This window comes from Giraffa tippelskirchi, chromosome 3 (assembly GCF_054371585.1).
Source record: "Giraffa tippelskirchi isolate mGirTip1 chromosome 3, T2T-mGirTip1v1.2.pri, whole genome shotgun sequence".
Lineage (NCBI taxonomy): Eukaryota > Metazoa > Chordata > Mammalia > Artiodactyla > Giraffidae > Giraffa > Giraffa tippelskirchi.
Window position 1 is genome coordinate 28,088,433 of NC_137277.1, and position 23,554 is coordinate 28,111,986.

Below are 23,554 nucleotides of genomic sequence, written 5' to 3' on the forward strand. Positions count from 1 at the left end.
TTACTAGGCTGAACATCCTAGCAAGTGTTTAGCGTGGTGCATACAGAGAGGTGACAGAACCACCAAATGCATGAATGATTCTAAATAATCAACCTTATAGTCTGTCCACAAGAAAACTCACATTTACTGTTTGAAGAAATATTAAGAAGCGATTAAAGGAGCAGAACGTTTCATCAAAAGCAACAGTTCTCAAAGTGTGGTCTCTGGACCCAGTGTCAGCATCCTCAGACCTTGACAGCCCATCCCAACCAACCCCGCCACCAGCTTCAACCAGCTCTCCGGGGATTCTGACAACCCTGACTCATGGGGTCTGCAGAGCAAGAAGCAACATGGAAGCACAGAATGAAGCCCAGATCAGGATTGGTTTCTCCACCAGACTCTGGCCCTGACCTGGCAGAAGTCTCTTAACCTCCAGGAGCTCCAGTTTTTTAGAAGCGATACAGGGATGATCATCACACTCAGGATTCAGGGAGATCCCATGTGCAGTTCACACCAAGTAGGTGCTTAAAAACTGTAAGTTCCTTCCCATTCTGGTCTTGTTTATCTCACAGGGTTGAGAAGACTAAATAAAACCCCCTCGCCGCCCCCTTGCACTGGGTAACTAACTCCTCTCGTAACAAACACCTCGGCTAGTCAAGCTCACAGCCATCTCGGGAGATGGGGAGGCTCCCGCAGCAGTCAAGACCCCACATCACCCAGGCCCCGGACACTGACCCTGCAGCGAGTGGGAGGGAGCTGGTCCTCCAACACTTGGGTCGGGATTAACTAACTCCTCACTGATCTCACCTAAATGAATCCAAACTTTACTTCTGGAAAAGGATGATCTGAAAACGTTTTCCAGCCAACACAGGAGAGCTGTGGACCTGCCGAGCGCCCTGGACTTGGCTTGGGGCTCCCAGACACAACAATCGTTAACACAGGACCCTCTGAAACCCGATTCAGAAGAGAGCATCAGGCGGCACAAGGAAGCACGCAGTCTTCCTGGGCACTTCTCGGCCGCTTACACCATAGCGCCTCCGGGCTCAGAGCCGTGGCCTCTACTCAGGAGCCACCTCCTAGGACAACGGGCAGCATGGAGACCAAGAAGCCCCAGAAACCATGTCAGACATCAGCTGGGGCATGGCTGCCAGCTCTCCGTATGTCTGACCCAACAGTGCCCGGGAAGCATAAGGTAGGCCAGGCCCGAGGCAGGGCCAATCCACCAACCCCCAGGCGGTGAGCCCAAGGCTCTGCAGCTCAGGACACCTGGGCGGGTGCCTGCTACAGAAGGCCCCGTAGAGCAGCTTTCTAACATCTCTATCCCGGGGCCTGGCAACCAGCACCCTCTCAACATGCCTGCTGAATTAGATGGATGGGGTGAGTTAGGTACAAGCCCCAGCAGCTGTTGAGGGAGGAAAACGAGGTCCAGAGAGACTGAGAGTTGAGGTCAGTAAAGAATGTGACCTCGATGTCACCCACCTAGGACAGGGCTCCATCCTGGGCCCAAACCCAACGTGCCCCCGTCCCCCGCAGCCACCTCTGCTCCACTCGGACAGGGGACCACAGAGGGGGCCACACCGCCACCCGCCTCCTCCACCTGTCCCCGGCACAGGGGCCTCTTCTCTGTGAGTGTGGTTCCTCCCACTTCCTCTCCAACGGCCCAGGCCCAGCACCTCTCCATGTGCCGGCCTCCTGACAGCTCTCCCGTCCCCACAAGGCGACTCAGCACTGGCTACTGTGGCCTTCCATTGGTCACCACTGTCCCCCAAGTCTCTGTTCCCTCTGGTGACCCCATCAACCCTTTGAGCACTGAGATAGCTCTGTAGGCCGTCCTTCTGCCCCACTAAGCCTCAGTTTCCTCATCCTGAAGTGAGAAGGATAATAAAACTCACCATGCAGAACAGCTTCAGGAGAAAGTCATGGTGGTCAAATTGCTTCATGTGAGGTAAATCTGCTGTTCCTACTAGCCAGCTTTGTTGCTGGGGTTTCACTCCTGCGTCTCCCTCCCTTCTACCAACTCCTGGCACATATACCTCTCAAGAACACTAACAGCACTAAATGTCATGAGGGTCACTTGTACACTTTGTCCCAACAGCACAGAACACACATTGGAACGTATTCTGGCCTCTAATCACGCATCTGAACTGAGCTGCGAAATTCCCAAGGCCTCACCTGCTGGCTCACTGGCTGGCGACGAAGGGGCCCCATTCTCTTCACAGTCAAGTGTCCTAAGGGACAGTGGACTTGGGGCCTGGTCACAGATGGGCCTGCGGTCCCCCATCTCCTCTCCAAAGTGGAAATGAGTCAATCTCCCCGTCCCCCACCAGAGCAAACTAAAAAGCTCAGGAGGGCTGCACCGTTTTCCGGGGCCCCACAGCTGAAAGGGGCAAAGCGACATTCACCCCAGGTCCTCCTGAGAGAAGCATCATGCTCTTTTCATTGCTACCCACCCGTACATCCCTTATGTTTGTACATTTTAAAATCTCCTTTAACTTAATACCCCTCATCAGCTACCTTGGTGTTTCAAAGGTAGTAACAGAGCCTCCTATTATAAAAGAGACAGAAAAGGAAAAAAAAATCCCCCCAAGTTTACTGGCTCCCTCCCACAACTGCCTGGAATTCAATACCAGAAATGAGTTTCTGGAATACGGATGCTGTGAAAGAGCACCTGAGGAAGAAGAAAGGGGGGTGGGAACCTCCAGAAAGGCGGGAAAAGACCCTCCAGGGCCCAGTGTCCATCACCCCTTATCAGAGACCATATACCAGAGAGCAAAGGAAGGCTCCCAGGTGCCAGTCAGCCAATGGGAGAGGCTTCAATAATTTTACAGGCCCACTAAAGGCTGAAAAGTAAGCTGGAAATTTACAAAGCAGGAAATAGGCAAATCACTCCAGCCTAATCCAGCCAGGCCCATAAGGACACCAAAGGTCCCTGCTCATAGAAGGCGTTTTACCAGTCCTTCCACCAACCAGGAGGAACCCAGTTTTAAAAGAAACCAATCCACATTCTTGACGGATCACGCCTGGCGTAAGCTCCCGCCTTGGGTGAAAAGGCACGTTGCTTGTCAGTCAGGAAATTCCACGGGGCGGGCCTCTGGTGGTCCTTCACCTCCACCTCGGGCTTCCTCACCGGGATGCTGGTCATCCCGGTGCCCAGAGCCCCCAGAGGGTTTGCATTGCCGAGTACCCCCTCTCTACCTGCCCCCAGAAGGCCGGCGTCGCCAGACTTGAGGACGCTAGGAAGCGACAGCCACCAGGCAGACAGTGGCCCCAGGCACATGAGGACCGCCTCTGACAGACGGAACTTCAGATCTGACAGGGCAGCGACTCTCACAAGGTCACGGGGAGAGTCGGCGGCAAGGATCCCCGGCCCAGGCTCTGGTCGTCAGCCGGCACGGCCGCACCCGCACCCGCCAGCCTTCCCAGGGGCGCGCCGGCCTCCCGCTCCCCGCCGCCGAGAGCGGCTCGGCCCGGCGGGCCCGGGGCAGGGAGCCAGCTGGGACCGCGGCGGCCGGGCTGGGGCGCGGGGCTGGGCCCCGCCGCGCAGGAAAGCGCGGAGCACCGCCCAGGCCTCGGGACGCCGCGGTGGGGGCCTTACCGAGGCACTGCCCCACCGGCGTGCTGAACGGGTTCCCCAGGAGGAACTCCATCTTGGGCGGACAGCTCGGCAGCGGACCGCGCGCGTCAGCCGCCGGGTCTCCGCGTCCCCTGCCGCGCTCCCGGCCTGACTGACACTTGCCCCCGCCCCACCCTCTGGAACGCCGGTGCCCGCCGCTGGCCCCGCCCCACATGTCCCTATTGAGCGAAAACTGTCTTGCCCTCTTCCGATTGGTAACCACACCACCCTCCGTGAAGTCGCGCCCACCCCGCGGCGTCCGATTGGGCGGGGTGGCTAGTTAAGTCACAGGAATTTCCGTCACCTCCCCTGGCCCGCCTCCCGACGAGAGTCTGTGTATTTTGATTCACTTCTGTATTGGTCAATCGAGTGAATCCTTACTGTTACTGGACAAGAATTAAATCATTCACTCAAAAAGCGGGCAGGGGAGGGCGGGGCTAGTAAGTTCCCCGCCCAAAGAGAGTGTTGATTGGACAAGCATTTGTTTTCTGTAAGGCTGGTTGGTGCTGGGTGACATTCCCCCGCCCAGAAATATGATCACGTGGCCGTCAACTTTCACCCAGGATGTCTACTCCCTGACTTCCCCCTAGCAACGGAGTGCGGCGTTTGGTCCTCCTAGCAACCCAGCTCCGCTACCAGGAGCAGGTGGAGGACTGTGCCGGAGACGCTGAGAGCCCGGAGACGAGAGGCTGCTGAAGGATTTGACCTTTTCACGGAGGAGCCTGCTGCCCCCACTCCGGTCAGGGCCTTCAGGCCTCCTGGGGAGAGAAGCTCGGGAAGCGTTTCCTATGGGCGCAGGCCCCAACGAGACCTTTAAGGTCCCATCCCCGGCCTCCGGGACAGAGAGAGGTACCCGGCTCACTGATCCCTCTTCAGGAGGACATCACTGACCGTCTGCCCAACCTCTCAACTGTCGCTACCTTGTTCCTCTTTCTTAGAGCTAGCCTTCCTCTTAGTGAAGGGTTTTGGCTTGGAACGTGGATGCCCCGTCAGCAGCTCCCTTTCCGGGCCTCAGTTTCCCCGTCTGGACAGTCAGGGCAATAGGGCTCCCTTCTCTGCTGGCTCCCAGACCAGACCTGTAATTTGATCATGAACGTTACTCCAGAGCGTGGTGAGCACTCAGAAGAGGGTGGGTTTTCTCTTATCAATTCACAGCCAATAGGGGCTCCATTTTCCAGGTCCAGTTGATCCCAAGTCCTTGTTTCACTGGACGGTTCAGGATCTGGTTCTCTGTGAGGAGGTGTAAGGCTCTTGGCTGTTCTCCCCGCCCACAACACCACTACTGTCAGGCAAGTCAACAGCAGCCCCTGCTGGGTGGGGAAGTACTGATAAACCCCCCGGGGGAGGACTGTCCTGGTTTTGGGCCAAACCTGGAACAGTTATGAGAAACAGTGTGAAGTATGACAATGACCCACAGCATGGGGGTGCAGTTGAGTCTGATTAAGAGCCTGAGCTCTGCATGCCTGACCTCCTGCTTCTGCATGCACGGGATGTGTCTGTCAGCAGGGTGTCACTTGACCTCCTTAACCAGCTTCCGTTTTCTTACCTGAAAACTGCAGAATCAGTCCCTTACATAAACTACGTTCCTAGAGATCTCTCAAACCCACTTCTTACCTGCATCCATCACCTCTTGACTCTTGACATTCTCAGTGCAACAAGCCAGAATGAGCTTCTTCAAATTAAACTCTGATCACATCACTGTCCTCATCATGCCTCGGAGCTTCCTAGGGATCCTGGGATGATCACAACACCCCTGGAGGCCTCGCCACTTTGGGCATCCTGGTGGGACCTGCCTCCTCCTCTCCCAGCTCAGGACCCTCTCCCCACAGACCCCTCCTCCTTCTCTTCTGCACATTCTCCAAGTCTCAGCCCAGGTCTCCACAAGTATGTTGTCACAGTTCCCTACACCCACAGACTTGTCACCATTTATAACTAAAGGTTTGTATGATCGTCTGAGTTGGGTCTGAAACAGAGGTAAGGAGGTCTATGAATCACAATACTCCTAAACCCACTAACCAAGTCTTATCCACACATGGAGTGGCTATCCGTTGTCCATTTGTGGACTAAATAAATGATCTTAAACAAATGTTGGAGGGAGGAGTTACCCGTCTTTTACAGATGGGAGCTTGAAGGCTTGGAAGGCAAAGTCGGTTACCCAAGGGTGCTAAACCAGCTCTTGTGTGTGTAACAAACACACCTGTTCCACACCGCGTGATGACTGTTGGGCCTGACTGGAAGCAGACTCGACCTGGCTCAGGGACCAGGCCCTGGTGCAGCAGGAGTGATGAGAAGTCAGCCAAAGTTTTGAAATCAGAGTATGAATCATTTCCCAAAGCACAGCACTTGTCTGTAAAGGAAAAAAAGAGAAAAAAAGCACAAACACTTTCAAGGAGCATCTGCCAAATACAGCACATTAAAATTTCCCCAGAGACAAGCTGGTGTCAAGTTATGGGAAATTTTAGAAAAATTGTCTCCAAAGAATGCGGAGATAGAGAGAGATGGAGGACTAGAAACGTCTTTGAGGGGTTGAGTCAATCAGTTAAAGGAGATGAAAGAGTGTGGAGGGACCGGGAAGAGGGGAGACTCAGAGGAGAAGGGGATGCAGGAAGAAGGAGGCTAGGGAGAGGCAGCCAGGCAGGGGGTCTCTGAGACCAGGTGCAGGATTGCCAGGCCTGCCCCGCTATGCCCAACACCAGGAGTCTCCCCAGCAGCGCTCACTGAAATAAAAAGCCAAGTGTGGGGCTGCGTCATCAGGGACCAACAGGGCAGGGACGCCTGGCGTGGGCACGCAAGGGCCAAGGTGGGAGGTGAAGCCAGCAGGCAGGTGAGAACAGGGTGGAGAGTAGAGGGAAGACTGAGCATCCAGAGTGTTCTGAGGCAGAATCAGAACATGTGCCTGTAGCATGTGCCTTCCCACGGGGTCCAGCCCTTCTGGGTGTGCTAGGACAGCTGGTAACGATGGACTGCAGTTAGGCTGCCCAGGACCGTGGCTCTGTCCAACCAAGAACAGCAGAGCGGGTTCGTCTGTGACCCATCCCACTATGCCTCAGCCAAATCCCTTTGGACCAGTAGCAACAGATACCTCCTGGGTTAGTATAGGGAAATGAGGATTTAACTTGTGAAGTCAGGGGCCTGGGGTCAGGGCAGGAAGGGCTGGGAAGCCAGCGAGGGGAAGGCAGCCTCTGTCTGTCCTTTTGTCTTTTTTCCTGGATCAAGTTCCCATCTTGCTTCTCTCTGTCCATCTTCTGCAGGCCCTGTTACTCTCTTACTCACCATGTCCCTGACCAGCCCTTAGCCCCCAGTGCCTTCCCAACTCAAGTAGCCAGCGCAGACAGGTGCTTTGTCCTGTGGCCACAGTTCACATCTCTCTGGGGAGGGTCACAAACGGCCAGCTTGAGTCTGTGTGCACCAGTGGCTACACCCTGGGCACCTGTGGTTGGAGGTGCTTACAGACATGGTCACCTTCAGGGGGTGAGGCTCTCAGGGAAGGGAGGCCGGGCCTGGCAGGCCTGGCTGGGGCCACCAAGGACTGTGATCAGTGGTTGGTGCTGAGAAACCTGACAAGGGTGGGTACAGAAAGCCAGAGGCCTGAGATGGCAACGGCTTTGCAGGCAGCTGAGCTCCAGAGGCTAAAGGGACCAGTATGGATATCGGGGCCGGGTAGGGGTCATAGCCTGGTTGTGGAGCCAAGGGGTACACCATTGTTGGTGGGCACCAGGCCGGCAGGGGTCTGGGGAGGCCCAGGTGCAGTAGCCAAGGGTGGGAAGGGCCTGCCTTCAGAGTGTCATGGCTGCCGCGCTACCCAACAATGCAGTGAAAGGATATTGGCCAAGCCCTGCCCTCAAAGGGAGGCAGGAGAGGCGGCCTCAGCAAGGGTATTGGTGTTTTCCAGGAAGGATGAACCGGCTGTATGACTTGGAGCCCAGAGTGATGGATGATGAGATGCTCAAGTTGGCCGTGGGGGAGCAGGGCCCACAGGAAGAGGCCGGGCAGCTGGCCAAGCAGGAGGGCATTCTCTTCAAGGACGTCCTGTCCCTGCAGTTGGACTTCCAGAGTGCGTGTCCCAGGTGGGGCCAGGCAGGGTGGGCGCGGGCAGCCCCCAGTTCCACGCACGGTCCACATTCTATGGTCCTTGGTCGCATTTGGGCCATCTGGGTTGAAAGGCACAAGACCAGCATGCGTGGTTTTTAGACTTGATACCGAGTGAGGGTGGCACTCTTGGTGGCTGTGACAGAGGATCTGCCTGCCTCAGGGGCAGTCGGCCGCATAACAGGGAGCTGGTCTTCAGAGTACTCAGCATCAGAGGCGTGAGGAGCCCGCCTCTGTGTGGGCAGTTCTTTCCCTCATAGTATATGGACATTCGGGGCCCATTTCTCTGCCCCTTGTGGTCCCCCATCTTTGGGCACACACACAGCGTGCAATTCCAGGTAGAGACATGCAGGGTCCTTGTGGCCAGAGCACCCCCCAAACTGCTCAGCTGGCCGTCCATGTAGCCTTGACTCCCTTTGTCACCCGGGGGGCCCTGCTGTGCCCTCTGACTGAGCCCAGGCATTTCGAGGGGGAGCCATGTGAGTCCCTGCCCTGGAGGGCCTGCCCACCTCCACCTTGCAGTGTGGCCCCTGGTGACCCTGGCACCAGCACTAACAGGGACTCTGAGTTCTGCGGAGCTGGGCCCACACCTCCAGGGTCCCTGGCACCCCAGGGAAGGCAACGAGGTTTCTGGGGCCCCTCCCATGGTCAGCATCCATCATCCAGCCCCCATGACACTGGTACTAAACCCTGACCCCAACCTAGGCGCACCCGCCATTGTTTCAGACATCCTCCGCATCGACAACCTCTGGCAGTTTGAGAGCCTGCAGAAGCTGCAGCTAGACAACAACATCATTGAGAAGATCGAGGGCCTGGAGAACCTCACGCACCTGGTCTGGCTGGGTAAGGCCCTGCACGGCCCTGCTTCCCTGCTGGCCTGGCGCTGGCCTCCTCCAGCAGGTGCTCCATCTGCTGGAAGCAGGAAAGCCTCTGTCCAGCGATGGTCACCCAGGGATGCAGCCACAGCCGGGAGGAGCTGGGCCCTGGGATGCAGGGGTGTGGGGTGAAGCAAGGGTGTCTGATGGTTCAGTGCACCCACAGCCCCCCCTGAAACCATAGCCGCTCCCTACCTGCACCTACAGCCCCCTGCCTGCACCCATGGCCCCCTTCCTGCAACGATGGTCCCCAACTGTACCCTTGGCCTCCCTGTACCCACGGCCCCCCCATTGCACCCATGGCCCCCACCTGTACCCACAGCCCGCCCCCCGCCCAACATGCATAGACCCTGCTGGTGGCCAGTCAGCTGTCCCAGTGCTGAGAGTAAGCTGGAGCCAGCTAGTCCTGCTGCCCACATCTTGTCCCAACTCTACACTCAGGGATGCCCTGTTGGTAGCCTGACACTGGCAGTAGGAGTATTTACACCACAGCAATCTGCAGGTGCTACAAATCCAAGCTGCTTCCCCACCCCTTTGTTAAACATCTACCAGCTCATCTGCAAAGAACAGAGCCTAGCAGGAAAGGAAGTGGGGGAACCCAGTCAGACCCCGCTCTGCCAAGCTGCTAACGAATTCTGGATACGTGAGCTCAGCTCCCGCACCTCATTTTCCTTATGTGTTGTTGACCTTGGGGACCTGGCACCCTTGAATCTCAGCTCCCTCATCCCTAAGACATGGCGATGACACCTCTGCTGTGAGGGTGAAACAAGGAAAGGCACGGGGCGGTCCTGGCATAGGGAAAGTATCCCAGGACAGTGTCCCCTGAGGGGCCGGGGAGGCTAAACGACTTCCGGAGCCCCTTAAACGTGAGGGCTTTAGCTGAAAGCTCATGAAAAGGTCCCACTTTGGGCCTTGGGGCCATCCATGTTCCAGGACAGTGTTGCAGCCCTGACCCCCTCAAACCCCAACCCTGCGGTGGAAAAAAGCAGTTTGATTCCCAAATATGAGAAACCTGGAGTAGAGGGGGTCCTCAGGTCAGCTGGGGTTGGGCCTAGAGTGTGGGGTGGCCCAGCTTCAAAGGTGTCCCCCTCCCCAAGATGCGCTGACCCCACCCGCAGTGAGTTTCTGTCCCAGATCGCAGGCCGCAGAGATGGGAGCCTTTGTCCGCCTCTGGGACTGGGAAGGAGACAGTAGAGCCGAGGTGGGGGGTCAGCTCCAGGACAGTCCCCCTAAGCCAGGCCTGACTTCCAGACCTGTCTTTCAACAACATCGAGGCCATCGAGGGGCTGGACACACTGGTCAACCTGGAGGACCTGAGCCTGTTCAACAACCGCATCAGCAAGATCGACTCACTGGATGCGCTGGTCAAGCTGCAGGTGTTGTCACTGGGCAACAATCATATTGGCAATATGATGAATGTGAGTGTGGGCACCAGCAGGGGTGGGGCAGACTGTGGGGGGAGCTCCCACCGCCCCCCACCCCATCCTAGAAAAGCTGGAAATCCAGATTCAAGGACATTCAGATACCAGCTTAGCCTGTGGGGCGTCTGGCCTGTGCCCAGTGGGGACAGAGACCAACAGCAGCCCCAGGTCGCTGGCAGGGCCGGGAGAGGGTACAGGGCAGTGCCCCAGGCGGAGCAGCTAGAGCAACAGGTCAGGGAGCCCGAGGGGAGGGCCCTGTGCCTGTGTGCCCTGGGCAGGCCTGCCTCTCTGAAGGAACCCCTCCTCTGGCTCCATGTGGGTGAGTGAAGCAGGAGGAACCTTGCCTGCAGAACAGAGGATCCCCCACCCACTGTGGGCTGGCAGTAGGGCTGGGGCAAGGCCCTAGGTGCCACGGGGTGACCTGAGGAAGTGCTGTGCCACTGGGCAGGCATCCGGAGGTGAACACCTGAGGCTGGAGCCCAAGGCACCACCCCCAGTCCTGTCCCCCATGGCTGAGCACGCCCCAGCACAAATTCTCTCTGGCTGCACTGGGGCGGGGGGCGGCTCAGAGACCCAGGCAGAGAGCAGGATGAGATGGACACAGCAGCCCCGTCCGTCCATCACAGCTGCTGAGGCCGGGGCAGGGACCGTGTGGAGGGGAGCTGATCGCCTCTCGACTTGGCCTCCTCAGCGTCTCCCAGGGCTGACGCTCCTTGTGGCTGTGGTCCTGCAGTCCAGGCCGCAGGCTTCCTCGTCCACACCTAGGAGGGCAGAGTGCAGGAGAGGCCTCCCCACGGTGCCCCTCAGTGTGCTGGGCTCACACCCACCTTGACCCCGACCAGAGGAGTGGTCCTGGGAGGCTGTTCTGGGAGGTTCACCCTGCACTCTCCTGGGAGGCTGTGAACCCAACCCGCTTCCTTCCAGGATTTAAGACCAGACTGCTCAGCTGTCCTCTGCCTTGTGGGCCCGGGCTGAGGAAAGTATGAGTGGAGAGCCCTGGGCCAGGGACTCAGCATCCAGGGCTCAGTGCCTGTCTGTTCTTGAGGAAGGACAGCAGTCCCTCCCACAGGCCGTCATGAGGGTCAAGTCTGTTCATGTAGGGCAGCTGTGGCAGGAGAGGGCACAGAGGGGCTATGGAGGAAATGGTGCTTATTCAGGAATTTTCAGTTAAAGGTAAACCCCAAATAGCCCTAAATCGTGCTTGTGGGAAACTTTCTGAGTGTTTAGAGCTGCTGCTGCCTGGGTAGGTCCAGCACCTGGGAGCCTGTATGTGAGTGGACTGCCTCTGACTTGTCATCCTCAGACACTGGCCCTGACCCTGAGCAGGTCCAGGCCTGGGCAGGGAGGGGACACCGACTCAGGCCGTGCCCCACCCTGCTGTGGACGCCCCCCTCCCTCCCTGGCCTGGGCTGTTCTCTTGTCCCCATTTCCCCAGGGGGTGCTGGGTGCCAGGCACGCACCCCCGACCCCATGAAGACAGGAGAAGCACGTGCAGCTGGTCCCCAGAGAGACAGGCAGGGGGCGCTGGCTTCACAGCCAACAAGCCCAGAGCATCTCTGGTTTCAGTCCTTACCTGCTCTGAGTTTCTGACATTTGATTATAGACTTTCCTGTTATGTATTTATTAGGCTTGTTTTCATTTTGTTCATTGCATTAAAACCAAATGGCTGACTCAGCAGAACTCAGGGCACGCATAGCAAAGCCCCTCGCTCCTGACCTCAGCCCCTGTGTCCCTCAGCCCCTGTGTCCCCTGCCAGAGGCCACAACTGCTCCTAAATCGCACATGTGTCTTTCCGGGCATCTTACTGTCTAAACGTTTCACACGATTGTCACTCCTGTCCAGCTACTCTCCAGAGCCTGCCTTGGGTCGTCCCCACCCCCCCAAGTCATCGGTGCCCTCTACACACCACAGGCCATTCCATTGCCTAGATTCTGCAGGACGGAGTTCTCCAGCCCCCATGGGTGGATGCTGAGGTGTTCTCCAACCTCACGCTGTCACACACAGGCTGTCAGGGATGTCTTTGATCGGGGCTGACTGTGCACCTGGATGAGCCCCTGTGGGAGATGAATTCCTCCAGGTGGAGTTGCTGGGTCCGAGGACATTTTCTCATTGTGATGGGTCTTGCTGCGTGCCCATCTACAGAAGTGGAACCACTTACAGACCCAGCAGTGATGACGAGAAGTCCTGTCCCTCTAACACCCACAGCACACTTTGCTCCCAGACCTTTCTTGTTTTGATGACCCCAAAGATGAAAACTGGAATCCCACTGGGAGAGCTCTTAAAATGAAATCAGGTGCTGACTCCCCGCCCCACCCCACATACCCTGAAAACTCCCAACATCTCCCATTTCCCTAGGACAGCTTTCAAACTCCTGACTGCCGCCCACCAGGTCTCAGGTGAATCAGCGCTGGCCTTGTTCTCAGTCTTATCTCAGACCTCCCGGCCCCTCCCTGCTTCCTGGCACCGGCCACGCTGTTTCCCATGGCGCGGCCTTCGCTTGTGCTGGTTTTGCTCCTGGGAGTACACTCACCACTGCTCTTCCTGCTGCTTCCTCAGAGTTCAGAGGCTCAAATCCTAACAGAACCCCACCCCTGTCATTGTCCCTAAGGCTCCCTCCCTACCTCCCCCGCTCGAGTTCTTCGAGCACTTATGACCAACAGCAATGACTCTGACTTTCAAAAAACATTTATTTTTGGCTGTTCTGGGTCTTTACTGCTTTCCTCAGGCTGCCTCCAGTTGAGACAGAGGGGGGCCCGCTCTCCATATGCGGCGTGCTGGCTTCTTCTTGTCCTGGCTTATCTTGTTGCAGAGCACGAGCTCTAGGCGCGTGGGCCCAGTGGCTGTGGTGCACGGGGGCTCAGCTGCTCAGTGGGATCTTCCGGGGCCAGGGATGGAACCTGTGTCCCCTGCATTGGCAGGCGGATTCTTATCTGTGATGCCACTAGGGAAGGCGGAGGGTGGTGGGACAGTGGGTGCTTGAGGAACAGGTGCTGGCCCTCTCCTTGGCGCTCCTTGAAGCATTGGGTCCTCTCAACACCTGCGCGTGACACCCCTGTGGCCCCTTCACAGACGAGGAGACTGGGCTCCCAGTGAGCGTGGGACCCCGTCCACTGGCCCTGGCAAAGACCACAGCTCCTCCTCCTTGTGGCTTCCTGGCATGGGCAGAGAGCAGAGAAAAGACACAGGCCCGCTCTCCCCTTAGATCATCTACTTGCGGCGGTTCAAGGCCCTGCGCACGCTCAGCCTGTCCGGGAACCCGGTGGCCGAGGATGAGGACTACAAGATGTTCATCTGTGCCTACCTCCCCGACCTCGTGTACCTGGACTTCCGGCGCCTCGACGACCACATGGTAGCATCTCCCTTGGACATCGGCTCCGCGGGTCAGCGTCCAGGCCCCGGGCATCTGGAGAGGGCCACGTCCATGGGAGGAGAGGAAAGTGGCCCCTCCTGGAGGCTCCTGACCCTAACGGCCCCCATCACTGTGGTGCACACTCTCGGTCGGGCCCTGTCCTGGGCCTCCTCCTGCCTCCTCGCTGCCGTCCTGCTCTGTCTGCTTCTCCGTGAACAAGTCTGGGAGACTAAGTGCGAGTCAGCCCTCAGTGGGCTCAGCAGCTCGGTGCAGAGTCAGAATTCTGACTTGAATTCTGACAGGCGACCCCAGGAGTGACACTGACAGGTCATGGTAGCACCCCAAAGTGCCAACCTCACTGACTCCAGAGAGATCCCCCCAGGACCCCACAGCCGAGGTGGCCAGTGGAGAGCTGGGCCCAGCTGGTCTGCAGCAGAGCCAGGGTCTCGGGCCTGCGCGAGCCTCAACTCGGGAGGAAGGCCCCCCCATCCCCTGCCTGGCCTGGCCACCACCATCTCTGTCCCATACCCCTGCTGGGAGCTTCTTACCCTTTGCCCTGTGACTAGTTTGTGGGTGCTTTGCCCCTGGGGAGAAAGACCCCTGCCCGACAGGGAAGGCCTCTGGCAGCAGGATGGGATGAAAGCAGGGTGTGAGGAAGTGGGTGACTTCCCCCCCCATCAGAAGCTGCTGCCTTTCCTGGGAGGAAGGAGCCTGTGTCTGGTGGGGGGAAGGCCCTCAGGTGACGTGGGGGCACCGGGAGAGCTGGCTGGTCCCCGGGTCTCCATGCTGACCCTGCCAGCCTGGCTGCTGTGCTGCCCCCTCCAAGTGTGGAGCCCTCCGCTCTCAGGAAACTTCCTGGGGGATCCATAGAGACCAGTGGGGATTCACAAAGATCCAGGGGGTCCACAGAGGTCGAGGGGGTCCACAGAGACTGGGGGTCCACAGATACCAGGGGGTCAGAGAGTTGCCCCTCCTTCCCCAACCGTGCCCTTCTCTTGTCCAGGAACAGGACAGGATGTGGAATTTTGAAGTTCAAGACTCTCAAGTCTTATTTTTTGCATTTAGGCAATACTTTGAAGGGCAGCAGGGGCTCAAATGCTGAGAATGAGCCGAGAGCGTTGTGCCCAAGCCTGTGGCTCGGACCCCTCACTGCAGCTCTCCCCTTGTGCACCCCTAAAAGAGGGCCAGAGCCAAGCCAGGGAGGTTGTGGGAGCCCGCGGGTCTGTGAGGGGCCTCCACCCCAGGGACGGCCCACATCCTTGTTCAGCCCGGCCTTGTGGCTCCCACACTGATTTACCCGAGGCTCAGAATACTTGGGAAGGGCAGGGGAGGGAAGACAAGCCGCTCCTGTCCAGGCCCCGCCCATGCAGGGAAGGCCAGTGGTCCGAGGGACCCCTGGTCCCCGGGTAACGATGCCTCATCCCGCTCCTCCGACAGAAAGAGCTGGCGGAGATGAAGCACCAGTACAGCATCGACGAGCTGAAGCACCGGGAGAACCTGATGCAGGCGCGGCTGGAAGATGAGCAGGCCCGGCGGGAGGAACTGGAGGAGCACAAGGTGCACGGCTGCTCGCTGGGGACCCTCAGCCCCGCCCTTCCCTACCCTGCCCGTCCTCCCCACCCCGCCGCACCTCTCCCCGTCCCACCTCACCCCCACCCCGTCCCCTCCGCCCCGTCCCGCCAGTCTCGGGCCGGTTCCTGAAGGTCGGCAGGGCCCAGGCCCCAAAAACCTGTCATTTGATTGAAGACAGCTGGTACCCAGTGTCTCTGGGTGGCTGGAGCCTCAGTCAGGACAGTCACGCTGACCTGGTGCCCCTGTCCCCGACTCTATGCCACGGCCCCCAGGCCCCACTCTAGCCTGAGGGCCAGGGAATCTGTGCCAAGCCATTTCTCGGAGCAGTCCCTGGTCCTTAGGCCCCCGGGAATCTTCATTTTCCCAGGGTCCCCCCGCTCAGCAGGACCGAGCTGAGGGCACCCTTCAGTTTTTTGCCTCTGTAGCTCTGGCCTCACCCAGCCCTTCGCCTGCCCATCCCTGCCTGCCTTCCCAAGGGCCAGGCACCCACGGCCCCGGTGCCCAGCATAGGGTCCTGCCCAGTGAGCCCGCTGTGTCTCTGACCACAGGCGGCCTTCGTGGAGCAGATGAACGGCACCTTCCTGTTCGACAGCATGTACGCTGAGGACGTGGAGGGCAGCAAGCTGTCCCATCTGCCCGGCGTGGGCGAGCTCCTGGAGACATATCCTTCCGGGTCAGGGCCACCCCACAGGGCCTGGGCATGGGAGTCCAGGGGGAGTCCCCTTCTCCTCTGGGCCCCAGGGCGGTGCGCCCAGGGCAGCGAGGACCAGGTCAGAACACACGGGGTGTCTGGTCAGCAGGGCCCAGGCTGCTGGGGATGTGGCCTAGCTGTTCACGGGTTCCTGCTGTGTGATTTGCACCCAGAGTTTACAACTGTGTCACCACCCACGGGGTGGGTGCTGTCCCAGACCTCGGCTTGCAGTTGGGGAGGCCGAGCTTGCAGAGGGAGACATGTTGCATGGTTAGGGGCTGCAGGCTGGGCCTGATCCCTTCCCCCAGAGGATGTGATTGATGGGCACTTGTCACCATAGCCACCCACCGAGGACCCTTCCTGAATTCTCAGGCTGAGGGTGGAGACACCCAATCACCACCTTATACTCCATCCCAAGTGTGGCTCTGCCTCTAGGCCCACGTGCCACCCCGACCTGGCAGTGCCCCCAGGCAGACCCCCGCCCCCCAGGCAGACCCCAGTCCCCCAGGCAGCTCACCCCCCAGGCAGTCCACCCCCAGGCAGCCCACCCCCCAAGCAGTCCAACCCAGGCAGTCCACCCTCCAGGGCAGCTGTAGGCTTCCTTAATGGCCGTTCACCTACAAGGACAAGTTTGTCATCATCTGTCTGAACATCTTCGAGTACGGCCTGAAGCAGCAGGAGAAGCGGAAGGCAGAGCTAGACACCTTCATGGAGTGTGTGCAGGAGGCCATCCAGGAAAACCAGGAGCAGGGCAAGCTCAAGATTGCCAAGTTCGAGGAGAAGCACTTGCTGGTGGGTCCCGTCCCCCTCCCCACCTCCCGCTGCAGGTGCCCACCTGCCAGAGGCCCAGCCCCTCCCCTCTGACGACCCAAGCCCCTTGGTCATTGTCTCTGTTCACCAGTTCACCAGCTCAGGCTTCTACCTGCCCCACCCACTGCGGCTCCTCCACTGCCCCAGGCTCACGGTGAGGTCTCCACAACCTTATGCCTCTGTGGTGTCATTACCCCGGTGGTCACAGCAAAGAGGATGACCACTGCGCGTTAGTGCCAGCCTGGGAAGTCACCCCCAGCCAGGCCTCTTCCTCTCCTAGGGGTCAGTGCTGCTCCGGGCAACTCTCCTGGGGCTGCAGCAGGGTGGGTAGCAGACTGGGCAGAGGGGCTGCACCACAAGCAGGGCCGTGTTTACCTGGCAGAGCGGTTTCAGTTAACATTGCTTTTGTAGATGGGATTACTGACCTGCTCCAAAGCTATGGACTTTCCTTTTCTCCGAAAATCGCTGGCACAGCAAGCCCTTGAGTGCCACAGCATCCAGGCTAAAGGAGTGAGAAGCTGGTTGAGGACTTAGTTTAAAGCAGAGGAAACACCCACCCCCCCACCCCCGGTGACATGGGTCAGGCTGACAGGGCTCCCAGCGTTCCCACTAACGAGAGCCGCTTTCAGCCAGAGCTTCAGACCTCAGGGCAGGAGCTCGTTTGTTCACACATGTGTTGCGTTTGGCCTGCAGAGGGTTTTAAACTGTTTTGAATATCCTTCTGACATTAAAAATGGGAGGATTTCACAGAACTGTGGTTGCCAACGTCCCTAGTGGCGGCTGCCCCTGGGCCAGCCGAGTCTCCCAGTCCCCGTACCTATCACGTTGGGTCCCTGTAGCCACTGGGCTTGGGATGTCCAAAAGTCCTCCAGCCGGTGCTCCTGGAGCCCCGGGAGGACTGGTTGACCTAGCTCCCAGGTCTGGGGCATGTCTCCAGGGCGGGCTGATGCCCCCACCATGGCGATGCTCAAACGTCGCCTCAGACCAGGCAGCTGACCTGAACCTTCTCTTCCAGGGCTCTTATAATATGCCCTCACCCATTTGGTTTTTGATCTCTTTATCTCTGTCTCTTTTTTTTTGTTTAAAGATTACTTTGTAGCAACTCTTTATAGATTGAGAAATTAGCCCCTTGTCAGTGAAATGAGTTGCAAATATTTTCCTGTTTGTCTTGCCATTATGTCTATGGCGCTTCTGACATTCGGAATTTTTAAAAAATTAATGTAGTAGAAATTATCAATCTTTTTTTGCAGTCACACCTAGAAAGGATTTCTCCACTCTGAGATTATTTATTAAAGGCCCCCCCCCATTTCTTTCTTGAGGTACTTTTATGGCTTTATTTTTCACATGTTAATCTTCGCTCTGTCGGGATTTGCTTTCATGTCAGGCTTGAGCTAGGGAAGAAACCTGACCTTCCTCCAGATGGGGCGGCCATGACCACAAGCACCCTTCACCCCCAGTCTCGCTGGGTCTCTCCACTGACGTTGCAACCAGCAGCCAAACCCCCAGGCCCCTCATTAGTGAACGGCCGGTACTGGATGCAGCTCCAACTACCCATGCTGTCCAGCCCACTAGCACCTCTCTTCACAGACAGACCTGCGTCTGCTTACCACTGGCAGCTACGTGCTCACGGGGCACTGTGGGGGTCCAACCTTGTGTTGTAACCCTTTTCACTGCCCCTCTGGTCATGGACCCCTTCCTGATCAGAGCCCCGCTGAGCCAAAACCTCAGAGATGCCACCCCATCCCCAGCTTTGTGATGCTCAGGCTCTCTGCCCCTGCACCCAAGGAGATGGGAGTCACTCGAGGTCACACAGTGACCCAGCCTGGTCCTGATTCAGGTCCAGGTGACTCTGAAGTCATTGTCACCGCCACCCCCAATAACTCCCCGGCTGGTGGAGCCTCTGCTCTGACCACCTCTGTCCTGCATGGAGGGGGCGGAGCTGACACTTGAATGTGGGCCGACCCCAGAATCCAGGTTCCGACCCACAAAACCAAACCACCGCCTGTCATTTCAGGAATTACACTTCATTGCAGATTTCTATCTAAAGCACGGTTTTGCTTGCAGAGTTTAAACGCCATCCGAGACGAGTGTGAACTGAGTAACATCGAAACAAAGATAGTGGAGTACAGCGAGAACATCACGGAGCTGTTCAACGTGCTCATGATGCTGGAGATGCAGCTGGTGGAGCAGCTGGAGGTGAGGCGGGCCTGGGTGCAGCTCCAGTGCAGGAACCAGAGGAGGGGCCGGCATGGCTGTGAGTGTGAGCCACAGCTGCAGTGAAGGAACCCGCCGCAGAACCCGCCGAGGCCACACCTCCTGGGGGCCAGAACCCTCTAGTGAGAATCGGCGGCCCACACGGGAGCTTTCTGTGCCTCCAGTACTTTCCAGTCACTGAGATGCCCAGTGGTCCTTGTGCAGCACAAGAGTTGAGCTCGTCTCTCTGGATCGCTCGACCCAGGAAGAACCTGGAGCCCTGGCAGGGAGAGTCTTTGCTTAGACCCACGGAGGTGTCAAAAAACAAAGTGGACCCCCACTTTCCACCCACCCCACCCCTGATCTGGAGATCTGGGATGCAGCCAAGGCTGCCGGCACTGCCACTTGTAGTTACTGTATCTCAGGGCAGAGCAGGGAGCCTAACTAAGCGCTGCTGCCTGATCTGGGGCAGCCAGACTGACCTGTGCATTTAGCAGGCAGCCAGCGGCAAAGGCTGGGCCCTGAGCAGTGATAAACGGAACGGGCTGGGCAGAGACAGTGACCCACCAGACTGGGAGAGGGTCCCGCCGTGTCTCAGAAAAGAGCTCGCTTCCCATGGGGGCTCTGACACTGCTGAAAACAGCCTGCCGGAATCAGGGCTCAGGCAGTAACTCCCAACCTTCCCAAGCAGGGAGACCCCCTTTCTATCACCCCCTAGTCCTCCAGAACTTGTGCTTGTCTTACTAATGGCCAAAAAGCTATCAAGTAGAGCCCTGCTTTTCAGTGCTGTTGTTGTTCAGTCGCTAAGTTGTGTCCAAGTCTTTTCAACCCCATAGACTGCAGCCCGCCAGGCTCCTCTGTCCTCCACTATCTCCTGGAGCTTGCTCAAACTCATGTGCACTGAGTCAGTGATGCCATCCAACCATCTCATCCTCTTCTTGCCCCCTTCTGCCCCTGACCTCAATCTTTCCCAGCAACAAGGTCTTTTCCAATGAGTCGGCTCTTCACATCAGGTGGCCAAAGCTTCAGCTTCAGCATCAGTCCTTCCTATGAGTATTCAGGGTTGGTTTCTTTTAGGTCCTCATCAATGATTCTATTTTCATTTATTACAAGAGTGTTAACACACATTTGAAAGATGTATACTTAGCTCGGCTTCTGCAGTCCTCAGACTCAACCTGCACTCCCTGTGCTCTCAGCCCACCCTGTGGCCCCTGGAGTCTAGGGCAGGTCAGGGGCATGACCACCCTGAGACTCAGGGGCAGCAGCCCTCCCCATGGCACCTGGGTGAGGCCGGGTGCCTTGACAAGCACTGGATGCAGCTGTGTGGGGCCACCCTCACAGGGGAAGGTAGGAGCCTTGAAAGCAAGAGGCCTGGGGAGCAGCCAGCACTCCCAAGGGTATCCTCTCTGCCAGGCATCTCCCAAAGCATTTTGTGTGAAGAAACCCATTCCTGCTTCACCACAACCTATGTGGAAGAAATCCATTTTACAGAAGAGGAAGCTGAGGCCCAGGGACGTTAATGACTTTCCCTGAGTTGCAGACGGTGGTGGAGCTGGCAGGCAGCCTAGCTCCTAGCAACTCCTTCATTTTGTTTCTGTGGAGGTGATAGAGGCAGGGGCTTCCCTGGTGGCTCAGACAGTAAAGAATTTGCCTACAATGCAGGAAACTTGGGTTTGATCCCTAGGTGGGGAAGATTCCCCTGGAGAAGGAAATGACAACCCATTCTAGTATTCCTGCCTAGAGAATTTCACGGACAGGGGGGCCTGATGGGCTACAGTCCATGGAGCCAGATGCCACTGGGAAGCCCCAGGGAGGCGGAGAGCTCTGTATGTGCATACTTGTGGGGGGTGGGGGAGGCTAGCAGAGAGACAGCACAGGCTAAGGCCTGGAGAAGGCATCCACTGAAGCCCTGAGGCTGAGGGGTGAGCAAGAGAACAGGCTAGAGGGTGACAGCTGAGGGAAGGTGGTCACCACCCACTGAGAGGCCAGGCGGTTGGTCTTTACCCTCAAGGTCTTGGGTTACCATCCGGTAAGCGGTAAGCAGCACTGTGGCTCTGGCGTGAAGTCAGTGGAGTTCACGTCTAACCACACGTGTTCTTTATCATTTCCAGGAGACTATAAACATGTTTGAAAGGAACATCATTGACCTGGTGGGACTCTTTGTGGAGAACGTCCAGAGCCTATATCCTTTCCTTGAGGACCCTCCGGGGAGGCACTGTGGGCCAGGGGCTCCTGCCTGCAACATGGTCCCCGCCACCAGACCCACAGGGAAGCGCCCACATTCTAAACCAAAGACACCGAGGGTAGAGCTTCTGCACTGCTACGAAAGATGAAAATAAGTGGGGTCTCTTCCAGGTGGCCCCCTGTGGGTTCCCATGCCTGCCCCCTCCCACTGCCACCAGAGCCCTAGACACACTGGCAGAGTAAAAATCCGGAGCTTTATAATCAGACTTCACATTTTACCAGAACTGCCTATGCCCCGTTTGACTTACAGGAAGATCTGTGTCTCCACCAAGGTGAGATTAAACAGGACTCTGTTTAGTGGGCATCTCCAACTTTGAAACTGGGGTTGTAAAACCTCCCATTCTCACCAAGGAAGGAAGCCCACCTTCAAGAGGCAGAGGTTTGCCAGCCCTCTGGGACGTTTAAGGAGTGTTTCCTGACCCCCAGCACAAAGGCACCTTGTTAGAGCAGAAGTCCAGATAGCGGGTTGCTCCACAGGCTGCTGCCTGCAGCACGAGTCCCGGCCTTTTGTTCTCTCACGAGTGACCTCACCTGGAGACCACACCCCAGAATCCTCCCCCCGTACCAGCCCATGCTGCAGGTGCTGGGCCCAGGGGTAAGCAACCTCTATGCTGATGCCACTGATAAGTCACCTGTAAGCAGATCAATGTCAGGTTAGGGGCTGACATGTGGGGCATGCCCGGCCTTTTGTCACCTGAACTCAGGGCCCTGTAGTTCACCCCGTCCTCCTGGGCCCAGTCCTGCTGTCAGAGAGATGGCAGCAGCCGAGAGGAGGCCGGGACCCTCCCTGAGGGAGAGTCCACTAAGTGAGGACCGGAAGGTGGGCCAGAGGGACCCGCTGGAGAGGTGGGGAGGATGTTTCCGGCTCAGGAGGCAGCAGAGGATGGGGAGAAGTGGTTCTGAGAGGAGGCCTTCAGGATACAACAGAGAGTGAGAGCTGCGAGCTGCGGGGACAAAGGGCTGGCGGGGGAGGGGACCAGAAGAGACCCCAGAGGGTGTGGAGGGAGCTGGAGGACTCGGAGGGCCCGTAAGGGGTGGACAAGCTGGGCCAGCGCAGGGGAGGGTGCCCCAGCCTGTTTGGCCTGGCCTTGGCTTAACTCTGGCTGCACGATGGCACAGTGCCGGGACCTGGAGAACCACCACCACGAGAAGCTCCTGGAGATCGCCATCAACATCCTGGAGAAGATAGTCAAGGGTGAGATGGACGAGGACCTGCCGGACGACGTGCGCTCGGTGATTGCGGGGGGCGGGGCCGGAGTCCAGTGGGCGGAGCCTGAGCCCGGTGGGCGGGGCTCGTGGCGGGCGGTGACGTCGTGGGGCCCACCCCCGGAAAGCTTGAAACCCTCTGGGAAAGTTAATTTCGCACCTGCAGAAGGGGAAATAGGCAGGTGACAGGCTAACAAGTAAAGCACGCAGAGCAGCCCCACTAAAGAGGAGCTCCTGACCACTAAGTGGTTTCAACTGACAGGTTGGTTGAAACTTTCTGGGTTTGGGACAGGCTGCTTTCCCAAAGTGGGGGTTCTGGCACTTTCTAAGACACAGTGACTACAAGGGAGGTTAAGGTCTGAGATCCCCTCTATCTACTCGAGAAGCACTGCGGGGGTCTGTCTGCCTGCTCCGGGGGGCCTCCAGCCAGGCCTGGGGTGGGGGTGGGGGCACCAACCCACAGTGTCATCCACAGTGGGGACCCGGGTGGGAATATGAAGGCAGGAGCTCAGGCCGACTGGGTTGACATGAGAGGGGCAGAGACCTATTGGTGTATGGGGTCTTCTGTCCTTAGAGCAGCCCCGAGGCCCCCGGCTGGCCTCACACTTCCCACCTGATGGCAGGTTTCAGGCAAGTTGGACTTGAGAACCTTGGTGAAGTCACAGGGCTGGTCCTGTCTTCTTCAGGGGAAGGGCATGCTCCCCATGGGGACTGCCCTGCTGTCCAGGGGCCCTGGCCCCGTCACTGGCACTGCTGGGCCAACAGCAAGGAAGTGGGGACACAGAGCGGGCACTGCCTCTGCCCCCAGGGACCTCAGCCCCTCTCCCCACCGGCTCTGCACTCAGGGTGGATCCAGGCCCCTCACCCACTCTTTCCTTCCCAGCTCTTCGTTGATAAAGACACGATAGTTAATGCAGTTGGGGCCTCGCATGACATCCACCTCCTGAAGATCGACAATCGCGAGGATGAGCTGGTGACCAGGGTCAACTCCTGGTGCACACACCTGCTAGACAAGGTGAGCAGATGTGTGGCGAGGGCAGGTGGCAGGACCTCACCCTGGAGGCCAGGGGTGGAGTCACATGTGGGTGGAGGTGGGGCAGACTCAGGCAGACAGGCTCAAGATCCGTCTGGCCCTCAGATGCACAAGGATGAGATCATGAGGAACCGCAAGCGTGTGAAGGAGATCAACCAGTACATCGACCACGTGCAGAGCGAGCTGGACAGCCTGGAGTGTGGGGACCTCCTGGACTAGGGCTGTCCCCACCCCCCCACAACCTTCACAGGTAGAGAAATAAAACACTTCTGTCAGCTTTCTCCATCCTCTGTGTCTGCATCTGAGCAGCTGGTGACTGCTTAGAGTGGCTCCTAGGCTCTTGGCTGCCCCTTCTTGTCCAGGCCAGGCCCTTCCCCAGGGGCCCAGTCGGCTTTCCAAGGTGGAGGCTGTGAAGACCCAAGGACCCTCCGGAGCTTAGAGCATAGTTGGTGTTACCCATGAGGTGGGGAGGTAACAAG

The 23,554-nt window shown here is 58.0% G+C and overlaps 2 protein-coding genes across 29 annotated transcripts in view; one reads left to right on the forward strand and one right to left on the reverse strand.

The window, feature by feature from the left end:
* TOM1L2 (target of myb1 like 2 membrane trafficking protein) overlaps window positions 1-3,706 on the reverse strand; it is a 73,546-nt gene extending 69,840 nt beyond the window's left edge. For all 18 annotated transcript variants that reach the window (XR_014080435.1, XR_014080436.1, XM_081583522.1 and 15 more), the window contains exon 1: window positions 3,575-3,706. Coding sequence is in view for 16 of the 18 variants with exons in the window: in XM_081583522.1 (XP_081439648.1) it covers window positions 3,575-3,626 (52 nt within the window). In the remaining 2 variants the exon portion in view is untranslated. The remainder of the gene's footprint in view (window positions 1-3,574) is intronic.
* A 501-nt stretch (window positions 3,707-4,207) lies between these two features.
* DRC3 (dynein regulatory complex subunit 3) lies at window positions 4,208-23,360 on the forward strand. 11 transcript variants are annotated; one of them, XM_081583532.1, is made up of 14 exons: window positions 4,208-4,441; window positions 4,755-4,885; window positions 7,489-7,646; window positions 8,408-8,524; window positions 9,808-9,974; window positions 13,180-13,326; window positions 14,764-14,883; window positions 15,447-15,559; window positions 16,207-16,381; window positions 18,464-18,595; window positions 20,704-20,774; window positions 21,946-22,069; window positions 22,926-23,057; window positions 23,181-23,360. In XM_081583532.1, the coding sequence occupies exons 3-14, from the start codon at window positions 7,490-7,492 to the stop codon at window positions 23,292-23,294; spliced, it is 1,569 nt and encodes a 522-aa protein (XP_081439658.1). In that variant the 5' UTR covers window positions 4,208-4,441; window positions 4,755-4,885; window position 7,489; the 3' UTR covers window positions 23,295-23,360. The 11 variants fall into 11 exon arrangements, 10 of the variants coding, with proteins under 10 accessions (XP_081439658.1, XP_081439655.1, XP_081439652.1 ...); XM_081583529.1 differs by having other exon boundaries at window positions 4,755-4,881; window positions 7,485-7,646; XM_081583526.1 differs by having other exon boundaries at window positions 4,771-4,885; window positions 7,485-7,646; window positions 8,387-8,524.
* Window positions 23,361-23,554: the final 194 nt, after the last annotated feature.

What these genes read in the sequence shown, in the direction of transcription:
- DRC3 (XM_081583523.1), top strand. Translation starts at nt 4,381, where the DNA reads ATGGGCGCAGGCCCCAACGAGACCTTTAAGGTCCCATCCCCGGCCTCC. An exon ending in GGCCTCCGGGACAGAGAGAG is followed by an intron (nt 4,442 to 7,484) that starts GTACCCGGCTCA and finishes GGTGTTTTCCAG; the next exon opens with GAAGGATGAACCGGCTGTAT. An exon ending in ATATTGGCAATATGATGAAT is followed by an intron (nt 9,975 to 13,179) that starts GTGAGTGTGGGC and finishes CTCTCCCCTTAG; the next exon opens with ATCATCTACTTGCGGCGGTT.